Below are 13,007 nucleotides of genomic sequence, written 5' to 3'. Positions count from 1 at the left end.
AATTATTAATGAAAAATAAATAAAAATAAATTTATTTTACAGCTTAAATGTCAAGTATTTTTAAATTAAATTGTGAAACATTATTAAATTTTTAATATACATTCCAACTAATAATTTGAACAAGCAATTATGAAGAGTGAAACTAATAAACCTCGCATGGTTAACGTTGAAATGATATAAAAGACGTGAGTGATAGCTTAACTGTATCAGTTAAAGTTCTAGCGTAGAAACCAAAACATTACTTAAAGTAAAATGTTTGCCAAGGTCAGCATTTATGCATACCATTAAGAATAACCGACCGTAAAATAGTTTCACTTTATATGAGCAATTATAATTATTTAAACTTTTTTGCGGTATTTCGCACATAGCTAAGTACGCACTGGGATCCTGGAAACGTAGTGTTAAGACACTCACTTCCTCATTTAGCCACTTCCGTTCCCCATGGAAACGTCGGATTCTTTTGGCATTGCGTATTGAGTGGTGGAACTCAACGCCGCGCTTTGCCTGTGTACCAGAGCGTATCTCAAATATTTTTATAAAATACCTAGTAGTTTTTCATCTACTTTTTTTTTGTAAATATTGGAAATAATAACTTAATTTTAATATTTCAGGTACTCTGTTTGTCCGCCCTCGTTGCATTAGCAGCTGCTCAGTACGGGCATGGGCACGGATCGGCTTACTCCTCGCAACACATCTCTCGTCACGACGGACACCCCGAAGTAGTGCACGCTCACGGCGGCCACGGTCACGGTCACGTCGACTATCACGTAAATATTCATGTCTCACTTATTTCATATTTAAGCCTAGTAGTTTTTTAAGAAATACGTACGGAATTATAAAGTTATAATTTTCATAATTTCTTATTTTCAGGCTTATCCTAAATATGAGTTCGACTACAAAGTAGAGGACCATCACACTGGCGACATCAAGTCCCAGCACGAGAGTCGCGACGGTGACGTAGTGAAGGGATACTACGCTCTCCACCAGCCTGATGGCTCTGAGAGATCTGTACACTATCATGGTGACCATCATACCGGGTAAGAATACGTTTTTAGCACTCTTTTATCTACAATATAACAAACTTATGCGATATATTAAAGTTACACGAAACTAAAATGTAACTTGTAACCTCCAATATTTTAGAACAACTTTCTTTTAGCAAGCTTATAAAGTCTTAAGTCAAAGTTAAGATATGTTAAAATATTTTTTATGAAAATAATTAATATCTATATATTTATTTTTTAGCTTCCACGCTGATGTGAAGTATGACACTCATCACATTGCTCCCAAGCATCACTACTAGTTTTAAAAGTGCCATATACAAAATATATTGTTGATTTGTAAATATTGTCTGACTGCAGTTTAAAAAATACCCATTTATATGAAGAATATGAAAATTTTTATATTCTACGACCATTTATTATGTTGTTTTTTTTTCGCAATAAAGATAGAATAATATACACTGTTTTTTTATAAAAAAACCTTCCCTAATCCACCTGAAAGTAACATTTATATTTTAAGTTACATAAATGTTTTAAAATCTTTAAATTTATTATGTTAATGACCGTCTATGTATAATTATTTATCTTCTGCCATTAACTTTTTTTGTTCACAAAATAAAAAATCTCTAATTTCTATGGTTCATTTATATTATTTTTCTCCAACCGCCCTTCGGAGCTCCGTGAAGAATTATAAATTGGACAATTAATATCTGTTAGTCTAATGAAATAAAGTAGGTGATAATTTTTTTGCAGAAACATGATTCTTTTATACAGGGTGGAAGAGGCAGCGCTTCTTTTATTGAAACTGCATATAGGGTAATATATTTCAAACCCACACCTAAGAAATTAATCAAGGTACCTCAACAGTTTGGACATAGGAATTTTTGTTCATTTCACGATTTTTATCCATACCTGTATTTCGTGTGACGGACACATACGTGTGCGACGTTTCCGATTTGACAGGTAAGTGTGTGCGTGCCTATGTTATACTTTACAAATGGCGTTTTATTTTAAAACGATAATTTTATTATTTATTTTGTTTGAAAAAATAACTTTTTCATTTTTGATAATTATTTTTTTTCCGAATTATATTAGGCTTTTATACAGTAGTTAAAACTGTGGTTTCATTTAAAGTGGTGCTGTCAATTCCACCCTGTATAAGTATTATTTTAAAAATATTTATTTAAAAAAAATTGTGAGTACCATTAAATTTTAAATTTAGACAAAAATTATCAGCGGCTGTGGAAAAAAAAATACTGGTAGTTTTTTTTCAGAAGTAGAGGACAGTTTCAAAAATCGGAGTATTTGCCCAATATCTTTAAAAATCCAATTTTTTTTTTCAAAAAATTCGTAAATTCCTTAATATCTGATAAACCAATCCAAATCGCTGAACATACATGTGCCCTATAGCGACTCTGCTATATGTAAGCAGAAGCAACCTAGAAGAAAAAATACTTACCTACTGCATTTCGATATTCCGAAAACACTTTTTCCACGTTTCAGGTAAAATTAAAGATATATATGGAAAGCAACCACATTCCTAACGGCGTAAATTTTCCCAACGTTGTAGATTATCCCTATTCGTAATATGGGGGGGATATAAAGTAAAAACAAAAATGAAACATTCGAAGTTAATACTAATAATTGTCAAATTTTCATCAATTACTTAAATTATGGAAGAAGTATATCATCTATATATATAAAAGGACTTGTCCTCACTGACTGAGGTAAGACGCACGCACAGCCGTAACCGCTGTGCGTAGAAACGTTAAATTTGGACAGATATTTACTTTCGTAATCTGGACATCCACTAAGAAGGGATTTTGAAAAATGTTTACCCTAAAGGGGTGAAATAGGGGTTCAAAGTTTGTATGGAAAAAAAATTAAATCGGCACCGATTTTAATAAAATTTGAAATTTAGAGTTTTAAAAGTATTTAATTGAACACGTGTTTCATCGTTTTCTAGAATTCTCCCCTAAGGGTGCAAATAAGGGGTTGAAAGTTTGTATAGATTTTTTTTTAAATCGGCACCGATTTTTATAAAATTGTAAATTCAGACTCTTATAAATATTTCATTGAGCACGTGTTTCACGGTTTTTTAGAATTTACCCTCTAAGGGTGCCAATAAAGGGTTGAAAGTTTGTATGGAAAAATCTTTGAATAGCCACCGATTTTCATAAAATTCGAAACTTAGACTCTTAAAAATATTTCATTGGACACATGTTTCGTGGTTTATTTTCATTCAACCCCTAGGGGTGCAAATAAGGGGTTGAAAGTTCGTATGGAAAAGTCTCTAAATCGCCACAGATTTTTTTGATTGCAGAAAACATAGACTTTGAATGCCTAATAGAAAGGCTAGAAAAGTGAAATTTTATTAGTTTTTTAAATATATATTTTTTTTTCACTGTACCCATTCCCTTTTTTGTATGTAATTGGATTATAGTTAGGTGGCGCCGAAAAAACTTCGCCCAGGGCGCCGGTAGTGCTAAAACCGGCCGTGCTCGCAGGCGAAGCTGCGCGCGTCCGCTAGTACAAAGATAAACACAAAGGAGTCGTTATGAAATAAATGTAATGAAATTGATTTATTTATTTTAGTACATTGTTAAGCTTTAAGATTAATTAAACAATATAGACTCGCATCGATTGTCCAAGTATTTATAGTGAAACTGAATTACAAAGAAAAATCTTAATTAAATCTTGTTTTTCATAATGAACTAAAAGTAATAAAACTCTTTTTGTATTATTTCTTGATATTTTTTTTCAATTCAGGTTTTGTCAAAAACAACTAAGATAAAAGTCTATAGTGGGATAAGGTAGTTTTGAAGTAAAGTATATATTTCATATGAATCTGTTTATTAAACTTAAATAACGAAATAGTTTTTTAAATAGTAGGTAAACAACAAATCACAGATAGCTTAAGTCAATTATAAAATAATATTAGACTAGTAGTGATGTTTGGGGGCCACGTGATGAGTGTCGAATTTCACATCCGCGTGGAAACTGTAACAATTATACGAAGACATTATTATAAATTTTGCTATAAATATTGAAATGCATGCTCGTAAAACCATAATCAAAAAACTGCACTAAAAACTGAATGTTACAATAGAACTAATTTGGCTAATGTAAACCTACCCGGTGTGATGGTCACCATGATAGTGTACAGATCTCTCAGAGCCATCAGGCTGGTGGAGAGCGTAGTATCCCTTCACTACGTCACCGTCGCGACTCTCGTGCTGGGACTTGATGTCACCAGTGTGGTGGTCTTCTACTTTGTAGTCGAATTCATACTTAGGATACGCCTATAAACATTATAACAAGTCAAATAAAATCAATTGAGTTCCTAATACATGTCAAATATAGCGTGATGCAGTTATATTACTTACATAGTAGTCAACATGACCATGACCGTGGTCGTGTCCGTGACCACCATGTACGTGGACAACTTCAGGATGTGCGTCGTGACGGGAGATGTGTTGAGAGGAGTAAGCATGTCCATGTTCATGTCCATACTGGGCAGCCGCGAGGGCGACGAGAGCAGCGAAACACGACACCTAAATAAAGACAAAATATTAAAATACATGCGCCATATTTCAAAATAATAAATATTTAAGAAATATAAATACAAGTATATTTTATTTAATTTAATATTATTATTATATTATTTATTTATTTTTATTTAAAATACCTTGAAGAACATTTTTAAAAGCAGTTATAATTGTGATTGTCAAAATCAAACTGATATAGAAGTGTTAGTACACACGCTTTTTATATTAACCGCAAAGGTAACTAGCCGAGGTCTAATAATTTCACTCTAATTTGTATTTGGTAATATTAACAAAATTGCATATTATAATAATTTTGTTACTGTATAATATATTATAAAATGTATGCTTTATATTTGTATTGTAATATCTAGATAAAGGAAGAGAATTTTCTCCTCTGTCGTAAAAGATAAGGACTTGTAAGTCGTGTATGCTTAGTGACCATCGACCAACACATGCAGTGGTACTCGACGTTAGAGCGAATTAATTAAAGTCGAGTGAGTCTGTGCCTGTGTATGTGATACAATATTTAGAAGTGGATCAGATGCACTTCATAGTTAGAAGCCGAACTTTATTTAAAATAAGTTATTAGGGTAAAATTTATGTTCTTTGTAAGCAAAAAAAAATTGTAAATCACTATCCATACGCCACAACGTGCTAATCACTTACAGTAAAAGCAATGATTATGAGTTCGATCCCCGCTATGTGTAATTAATTATTTTCATTTCTGTGCACTAGTAACACAAACAGCGCAGCGTTGAGTTTCGCCACTCACCATGCAATTTTTCGAATCCAGGCAAAAAACAGAGTGCTCTTACACTAGTTTATCTTTGTCTACTCGTTATGTGCAGGTTAATGATTTGGGAGAAGCTAAAGTTGAAAAATATACAAGAAGACAATAATAAAAATTTTATAGAAATTTTCTTTTTCTAATTAATACGTCGTACATTGATATGTCGAATATTTAAGATCGTCGATTGGGTCATATTTGCAAAATGTTTAATATACATTCCAAATGGTAATTTAAATAAGCAATTATTCTAAAGTGTGAAACTAATAAACCTCGCATGGTTACCGTTGAAGTAATATAAAAGACGTGAATGGTAGTCAAATTGTATCAGTTAGCTTTTTAACATAGAAACATAAACATTACTTAAAAACAAAATGTTTGCCAAGGTAAGACTTATGGCTATGAATTTAATTACACATAACCATAAAAGTAGAACTATTTTTATCTAAATAATAATGTCTATTATAGTATTTTTTTAACATTTTCAAAATAAACTTTTCAATAAATAATAATTAAAATATTTTTAAATTTCAGGTACTTTGCTTCTTCACCCTCGTCGCATTTGCCGCTGCTCAATATGGGCACGGATATGGACATGCTTACTCGTCTCAACACATCTCCCGTCACGACGGACATCCTGAAGTTGTCCACGTACATGGTGGTCACGGATACGACCACGGCCATGGTCACGTTGACTACCATGTAAGCTATACATAACATTATCTTATAGTTGGTATATGTTAGTACAGATTGTTAAAATTATACTCGGTAACTTTATACATTTTCAGGCTCATCCTAAATATGAATTCGACTACAAAGTAGAAGACCACCACACTGGCGACATCAAGTCCCAGCACGAGAGTCGCGACGGTGACGTAGTGAAGGGATACTACGCTCTCCACCAGCCTGACGGCTCTGAGAGATCTGTACACTATCATGGTGACCATCACACTGGGTTAGTCTACATAAGATAATATTTTCAGCTTATTTAATTTTATAATATATTATGTATATTCAAGTTTATGTAGAACTTTTAATAATATCTACATTAATTACAATTGTTACAGCTTCCATGCAGACGTGAAATTCAACACTCATCACGTGGCCCCTAAACATCACTACTAAATATACTTATAATAATTTCAATCTATAAAATGATAATCGTCATCCTTGTAAATAGTCCCAATAAATAGTTACCTTTCAGATATTTTATATTTTTATTTACCCTTATTACCTTTAAATAACACTAGCTGCACTGCACTGTTCACTAAATACCTGATAGAGGTTAAGTTCAGTAATTTTTATGTTTATTTATTTATTATTGAACTATCATCATCATCATCAGCCTGTCGTCGTCCACTGCTGGACATAGGCCTCAGCAATGGGGCGCCGATGAGCTCGATCTTCAGCTCTTCGCATTATTGAATAGGTATAATATAAAATTGAGAAGATCGATGATCATAAACGTGATGGCGTAAAAAAGCTTTTAAAAACTTGTTAAAGTGCACTTACATTGAAACACTGGCTAAGCCTCACGAGATATCATACACAACATCTTAGAGAATCCAGTACAGTCATATCAGCCATCACAGGATTGGGCTGCTAAAATATTACGTAAGGTTTTGTTTTTTAAATAAATAATACTGCTATTTTTACAAGGGGTGGTTTCTTCTAAAAATGCTGAAATAGTATCGCGGTCGGTTATCGCATGTAAAAATAAAATATGATTTTGATATTTTGGATAAGTGGGTAATTGGTTTGAAGGATAGATTTCTGGTGAAAATTTCCAAGTTTTTAAAATTAATAATTATGTGCATTAGTAGGACAAAATGTATATAAATCACCATCCACAACAGTTATTTATTTCTAGAACCATCATTGCTTAATATCAAGAGAAGACAATTTTTATAAATAATTTATCTAGAATTTTAATCCTATACGCTGTAATTTACAGTTAACGAAAAAAAAGTTCAAATATTTAAAACCTTCGACTATGTTTGCTTTTTTTGAAAACACATGGAATTGATGAAGACTTTGAAATTATATTTGTAATGGTGTGCTTAGATACATTTCTCTATTAAAATGAAACTAGGTGCTATTTCTTAATAATTGAAATGATCATTTTGACTCCGCTCAATTCTGGAGGCAATGCGTACAGAAGAGTACGCATTGCCTCCAGAACTCAACGACACATTTTGCCTCGGAACCAGAGCGAAGAAATGAAAATATTAAATATTTAATTTCCTCGAATAGGAAACACGACAGGTTATGGGTAAGACTGGCCTCTAAATTATGCTTGTCTAATTATTTTTTTTATTCTTGATTTAAAATAATATTTATTATCCTAATGTTTTGCAAATACTCATTCAAGAAAAAGCTCAGTTGTCTATAATACAATATTCAATTTTTTTGTGTTTTTCCACATTTTGAATTATTAAAGTGTTAACATAAATAAGAATGTATCGCTTAGTGGATTACCAGTACCAGCAATTATGCTTGGACAGTTTCCAAAGAAGCAAGGTATCAAATTCGACTACATTCTAATCAAAAATTTACTTAGTACTTATCTATCTATCTTCTTCTATATATATAAAATCGAAAGGTCACTCACTCATCACGAAATCTCAGAAACTACATGTGCTAGGAATCTCAAATTTTGCACAGGAGTTACTTATAGGACGTAGGTGCTCGCTAAGACGGGAATTTGCAATATTCGATTTCTAAGGGGTTGGTTTTGGGGTCGAAAGTTTGTATGAAACTTCGTTACTACAAATGCTAGGAGTCTCAAATTTTGCATAGACGTCACTAGGACGTAGCCATGGAGACAGAAATTAATAATAACATAGTTCACGCGGGTGAAACCGCAAGCGGGCCGCTAGTATATATATAAAATCGAAAGGTCACTCACTCATCACGAAATCTCAGAAACTACATGTGCTAGGAATCTCAAATTTTGCATAGGAGTTACTTATAGGACGTAGGTGCTCGCTAAGACGGGAATTTGCAATATTCGACTTCTAAGGAGTTGTTTTTGGGGTCGAAAGTTTGTATGAAACTTCGTTACTATAAATGCTAGGAGTCTCAAATTTTGCAAAACGTCACTAGGAGGTAGTCATGGAGACAGAAATTAAAAATAAGATAGTTCACGCCGGTGAAACCGCGAGCGGGCCGCTAGTGTATATATAAAATCGAAAGGTCACTCACTCATCACGAAATCTCAGAAACTACAAGAGCTACGAATCTCAAATTTTGCATAGGAGTTATTTATAGGACGTAGGTGCTCGCTAAAACGGGAATTTGCAATATTAGACTTCTAAGGGGTTGTTTTTGGGGATGAAAGTTTGTATGAAACTTTGTTACTATAAATTCTAGGAGCCTCAAATTTTGCATGGGCGTCACTTATAGGACGTAGGTACTCATGAAGACAGAAATTAATAATAACGTAGTTCACGCAGGCGAAGCCGCGGGCGGGCCGCTAGTTTCTGATATAATTAAAAATATGAATTAGAATTAAATTCAAATTTTCTATAAAAATATGTTCTTCAGGGTTAAAAAAAAAATAAAAGACACCAGATCGAAACCCAGGCAAGGATTTCCTAAATGATTAAGATGTATTGGGTGAAAAAGATAAGAAACATAATAAATTATTTCATATGCATATTTATTTAAAACATCTAACAATATTATACAGTGAAAGGAGTAGACTTATACTATTTATAATGGCACATTTAGTAATGATGTTTCGGGACAATGTGATGTGTGTCGTACTTCACATCAGCATGGAAACTGAAAAAAAAAGGATTTCTTTAAGCTTTAAGTACATAATAAAGAATATTTAATTCAATTTTATAAAAAATTAAGGGCATTTTAATGTCAGATTACTTTTATGTTACATTGATTCTTACCCGGTATGATGATCACCATGATAGTGTACAGATCTCTCAGAGCCATCAGGCTGGTGGAGAGCGTAGTATCCCTTCACTACGTCACCGTCGCGACTCTCGTGCTGGGACTTGATGTCGCCAGTGTGGTGGTCTTCTACTTTATATGCAAAGTCGTACTTGGGATGGGCCTAAAAAAATTGTTAATATTAGCGGTTAGTTAAGGTTTATTAGAAACGTTATACAACGAGGTGTTGTAGTGACATGCTCAAACAATCCTTACTCCATCACTTGATGAAGTGAATTTTACAGTATTTTGCGGCAGAGTATTTTATGGCGTAACTCAACGCCGCACTGTGCCTTGTTGGGAGAGCGAGGAAATGAAAATATTACATATTTCATTCATCCGAGTGCTAATCAAATCCATATCCATATATATATTTATATCTAAAATTAGAATTTTGCTTTATTTTTTTTAATTGATAGATATATGCTTACGTGATAGTCGACGTGACCGTGACCGTGGCCGCCGTGCGCGTGCACTACTTCGGGGTGTCCGTCGTGACGAGAGATGTGTTGCGAGGAGTAAGCTGATCCGTGCCCATGCCCGTACTGAGCAGCTGCTAATGCAACGAGGGCGGACAAACAGAGTACCTAAAAGAAATATTTTGTATATTAAATTTATATACCTATGTTTTATTATGTTTTTTAATATTTCTCATGTAAAGTTTTTTATATTTAATATTATCATTTTTGATTTAAATCTTTATAGAAAAATGATAACAACAGTATTTTATGATGCTATTCATATTGAAAGAAATACCTTTGCAAACATTTTATTTAAGTAATGTTTATGTATCTATGGTAAAAACTGAACTGATACAGTTAGGCTACCACCCATGTCTTTTATATGAATGCAACAGCAGGCAACTATGCGAGGTTTATTAGTTTCACTCTCCGTAATTGCTTGTTTGAATTATTAACAGCCGCAATGTATATTAAAAATTTGCAAGCGTGTCTCAATCTGGCTTTGAGAGGCGTAACGTTTTTAATTTAGACTTAAGGGAACTTTAAATTTATTTTTATCATTTGATATTTACGAAGCTATCAAAGTATATAGATAAATATAATAAGTAAACCAGCTTCCTTCCAGATGAACCTAGTATAAACATTCCGCTCTCCACTTTCCGCCGAATTTATAGAGGCATTGCGTGTTGAGCTCAGCAGATCTTAATGCAGAACTTTTGCCTTGGCGCCAGAGCGAACAAATGAAACTATTAATAAATAATAATTCATTCCCCCAAATGGGGATTGAACCCACAGTCTTCGCGTTACATTTACACACTTGTTCTATAAGTCTTTTACGAAATATTTAAAATCATATGCATTGTGACTATATTATTATTTAAATTGCAAAATCATTTACGAAGCGTTCTTTAAACAATGATTATTGGGTAATATAAATTAATAAAATATGAAATGTGGATGTAATTATTTGGAATTTATTTATTGCAACTTGTCTTTTTTTTGTTTATTCAATATGAGATTATAATTTGAGATTGGCTCTAACATTTAATAGAATTGGAGATAGATTTATTACCTTCTTAGGTATAAACTGGTAGGATTCATGACGCTTATAAAAAAAATCAAGAAAAGAACTATATATATATAAACACAAATATATATATGTAAATTTACTAATCTTACTAATAATATTTCGTAATAAGGGGTATATTGCCAATGTCTTGGATTCGGGAGGAAATTGATGAACGGAATATCTTGGCATAAGGTTACTACTCTGATTTATATAGGGGATAAAGTACCTTCACTTTATCCCCTATATAAAGACAAAAAAAATCAATTAAAACCATAACTTTGTTTGAAAAAAAATATGGTTTGTATTTTACATACCATTCACAAAATAGCCACACGCGATGTCGTTATTATTACCAAATTTAAAATAGAGTAAAATTAATGGACCTCGTCTAGTTACCCTTGCGGTTTATATAAAAAGCGTATGTACTACATTTTCTACATCAGTTTACTTTGAAAAATCGAAACAAGAACTGCTTTTAAAAATGTTCTTTAAGGTATATTAAGTACATTTAAGTCTTACATCAAAAATATAATTTTGTTTAGAAATATATTGAAAATATAAATAATAAATTATAAATAATTGATATATTATAATATTTTATTAATTTTGTAGGTGTTGTGTTTCGCTGCCCTGGTCGCCGTCGCGGCTGCCCAGTACGGTCATGGACATGGACATGCTTACTCCTCTCAACACATCTCCCGTCACGATGGACATCCTGAAGTTGTCCACGTACATGGTGGTCACGGCCACGACCACGGCCATGGTCACGTCGACTACTATGTAAGTGATACATTGTATCACGTCATATTTGACAAACATATACATATATGTATATTAGAAAGTTTAACTTATATTTAACTTAACTTCTTACATATTTTCAGGCCCACCCTAAGTATGAATTCGAATACAAGGTAGAGGACCATCACACTGGGGACATCAAGTCCCAGCACGAGAGTCGCGACGGTGACGTAGTGAAGGGATACTACGCTCTCCACCAGCCTGATGGCTCTGAGAGATCTGTACACTACCATGGTGACCATCACACCGGGTAGGTTTACATTTATTTGAAAAATCTAGCCAAATTAGTTCTATTGTAACATTCACTTTTTAGCTCAGTTTTTTTAAATATGGTGATACGAGCGTGCATTTCAATATTTATAGCAAAATTTATAATAATGTCTTCGTATAATTGTTACAGTTTCCACGCAGATGTGAAATTCGACACTCATCACGTGGCCCCCAAACATCATTATTAGAAAATAAATATTTATGTTCCGTTGACAAGTGATAACTCTTTGTGATATTGCATGTTCATCATTGTTTACAATTAAGAATATGTTATTGCCTTTTATTCTTCATTAAATTGTTAATTATTTATATATATTTTGTTTCTATTTTTAATTTCTTTACCCATATCAAAGTAAGAATGCAATTCATGCAATAAAATTATTTTAACTATGCATTCACTTACTATTATTGAGGCAGTTACAGGCGTGTGTCTTTAAGCGCGACATATTGGGGGGTTGATTCCCTTTCAAGGAAATTAATATTTACTATTTTCATGTATTTGCTCTGGTGTCGAGGCAAAGCACGGCCTTGAGTCCCGCCACTCAACGTGCTACTCCTCCAGAGTTCGGCAAAAAGTGGAAAGTGGGGTTTCTTAACATTAGGCTCCCTCTGCCTACCCTGCAGCTGCTGCTACATACAAAACATGCAAATGTAAACGCGACAGGTTGTGGGTTCGATTCCCATTCTAGACAATTAAATATGTAATATTTCCTTTTTCTAAAAAAAATGTTTACAGTAAAATTTTTATATAGGCCATATTTTTTTTGTAAAACAATTTAAAAGCCTCATAAAAATATACATCCATAACTATATTATAAATCCGAAAGTAACTCTGTCTGTCTGTCTGTCTTTTATGCAATCAGGGCCAAACTGCTAATTTAATTGTGATAAAAAACTCATATAGAGATACTTAAGGGTCTCGGGATCAACATAGGATACTTTTTTTCTCATATTTGTAATATTTTCGATATATACCAATATATTAAAATACTTATTAATTTGACATGCAATTAATTCCGCCATGTTAGTAACAACCGTCGTTACTAAGCAACGATTAGCAAAGTTTGTTGTTAGAAAACGTCACCCGAAATGAGCTTGCTTAATGCATCTCTGTATTGAAAACTG

General features: G+C 33.0%; 5 protein-coding genes across 5 annotated transcripts; 3 read left to right on the top strand and 2 right to left on the bottom strand.

Moving 5' to 3' along the window:
* The first annotated feature begins 209 nt into the window (after positions 1-209).
* On the top strand, positions 210-1,460 carry LOC146532524 (cuticle protein 7-like). The gene is made up of 4 exons (XM_085195566.1): positions 210-264; positions 612-767; positions 871-1,037; positions 1,246-1,460. The coding sequence occupies exons 1-4, from the start codon at positions 253-255 to the stop codon at positions 1,301-1,303; spliced, it is 393 nt and encodes a 130-aa protein (XP_085051692.1). The 5' UTR covers positions 210-252; the 3' UTR covers positions 1,304-1,460.
* A 2,672-nt stretch (positions 1,461-4,132) lies between these two features.
* LOC146532523 (cuticle protein 19-like) lies at positions 4,133-4,701 on the bottom strand. The gene is made up of 3 exons (XM_085196236.1): positions 4,690-4,701; positions 4,388-4,555; positions 4,133-4,303 (listed from the first exon to the last, which is right to left on the bottom strand). The coding sequence occupies exons 1-3, from the start codon at positions 4,699-4,701 to the stop codon at positions 4,133-4,135; spliced, it is 351 nt and encodes a 116-aa protein (XP_085052362.1).
* A 934-nt stretch (positions 4,702-5,635) lies between these two features.
* Positions 5,636-6,461, top strand: LOC146532522 (adult-specific cuticular protein ACP-20-like). Its single transcript, XM_085196235.1, has 4 exons — positions 5,636-5,722; positions 5,871-6,038; positions 6,125-6,291; positions 6,404-6,461. The coding sequence occupies exons 1-4, from the start codon at positions 5,711-5,713 to the stop codon at positions 6,459-6,461; spliced, it is 405 nt and encodes a 134-aa protein (XP_085052361.1). The 5' UTR covers positions 5,636-5,710.
* Positions 6,462-8,980: 2,519 nt separating this feature from the next.
* Positions 8,981-10,108, bottom strand: LOC146532521 (cuticle protein 7-like). Its single transcript, XM_085195565.1, has 4 exons — positions 10,041-10,108; positions 9,716-9,871; positions 9,242-9,408; positions 8,981-9,122 (listed from the first exon to the last, which is right to left on the bottom strand). Exons 1-4 carry the CDS (start codon positions 10,050-10,052, stop codon positions 9,065-9,067), a joined length of 393 nt encoding a protein of 130 aa, XP_085051691.1. The 5' UTR covers positions 10,053-10,108; the 3' UTR covers positions 8,981-9,064.
* A 1,187-nt stretch (positions 10,109-11,295) lies between these two features.
* Positions 11,296-11,866, top strand: LOC146532520 (cuticle protein 19-like). The gene is made up of 3 exons (XM_085196233.1): positions 11,296-11,307; positions 11,427-11,594; positions 11,696-11,866. The coding sequence occupies exons 1-3, from the start codon at positions 11,296-11,298 to the stop codon at positions 11,864-11,866; spliced, it is 351 nt and encodes a 116-aa protein (XP_085052359.1).
* The last annotated feature ends 1,141 nt before the right edge of the window (positions 11,867-13,007 follow it).

Source organism: Heliconius melpomene, chromosome 13 (genome assembly GCF_056956725.1).
Source record: "Heliconius melpomene rosina isolate 202511_hmr_F chromosome 13, ASM5695672v1, whole genome shotgun sequence".
NCBI classification, from domain to species: domain Eukaryota; kingdom Metazoa; phylum Arthropoda; class Insecta; order Lepidoptera; family Nymphalidae; genus Heliconius; species Heliconius melpomene.
The sequence above is the reverse complement of the archived record's forward strand: the minus strand, read 5'-3'. Positions and strand labels throughout refer to the sequence as shown.

Bases quoted from the DNA above. Each gene is read 5' to 3' on its own strand.
- LOC146532520 (XM_085196233.1), top strand. The intron at 11,595-11,695 runs GTAAGTGATACA...ACATATTTTCAG, and splicing joins ATGGTCACGTCGACTACTAT to GCCCACCCTAAGTATGAATT.
- LOC146532522 (XM_085196235.1), top strand. The intron at 6,039-6,124 runs GTAAGCTATACA...ATACATTTTCAG, and splicing joins ATGGTCACGTTGACTACCAT to GCTCATCCTAAATATGAATT. The intron at 6,292-6,403 runs GTTAGTCTACAT...CAATTGTTACAG, and splicing joins CATGGTGACCATCACACTGG to CTTCCATGCAGACGTGAAAT.
- LOC146532521 (XM_085195565.1), bottom strand. The intron at 9,409-9,715 runs GTAAGCATATAT...CAATTTTTTTAG, and splicing joins ACGGTCACGTCGACTATCAC to GCCCATCCCAAGTACGACTT. The intron at 9,123-9,241 runs GTAAGAATCAAT...TTTTTTTTTCAG, and splicing joins CATGGTGATCATCATACCGG to TTTCCATGCTGATGTGAAGT.
- LOC146532523 (XM_085196236.1), bottom strand. The intron at 4,304-4,387 runs GTAAGTAATATA...TAATGTTTATAG, and splicing joins ATGGTCATGTTGACTACTAT to GCGTATCCTAAGTATGAATT.
- LOC146532524 (XM_085195566.1), top strand. The intron at 768-870 runs GTAAATATTCAT...TCTTATTTTCAG, and splicing joins ACGGTCACGTCGACTATCAC to GCTTATCCTAAATATGAGTT. The intron at 1,038-1,245 runs GTAAGAATACGT...TTTATTTTTTAG, and splicing joins CATGGTGACCATCATACCGG to CTTCCACGCTGATGTGAAGT.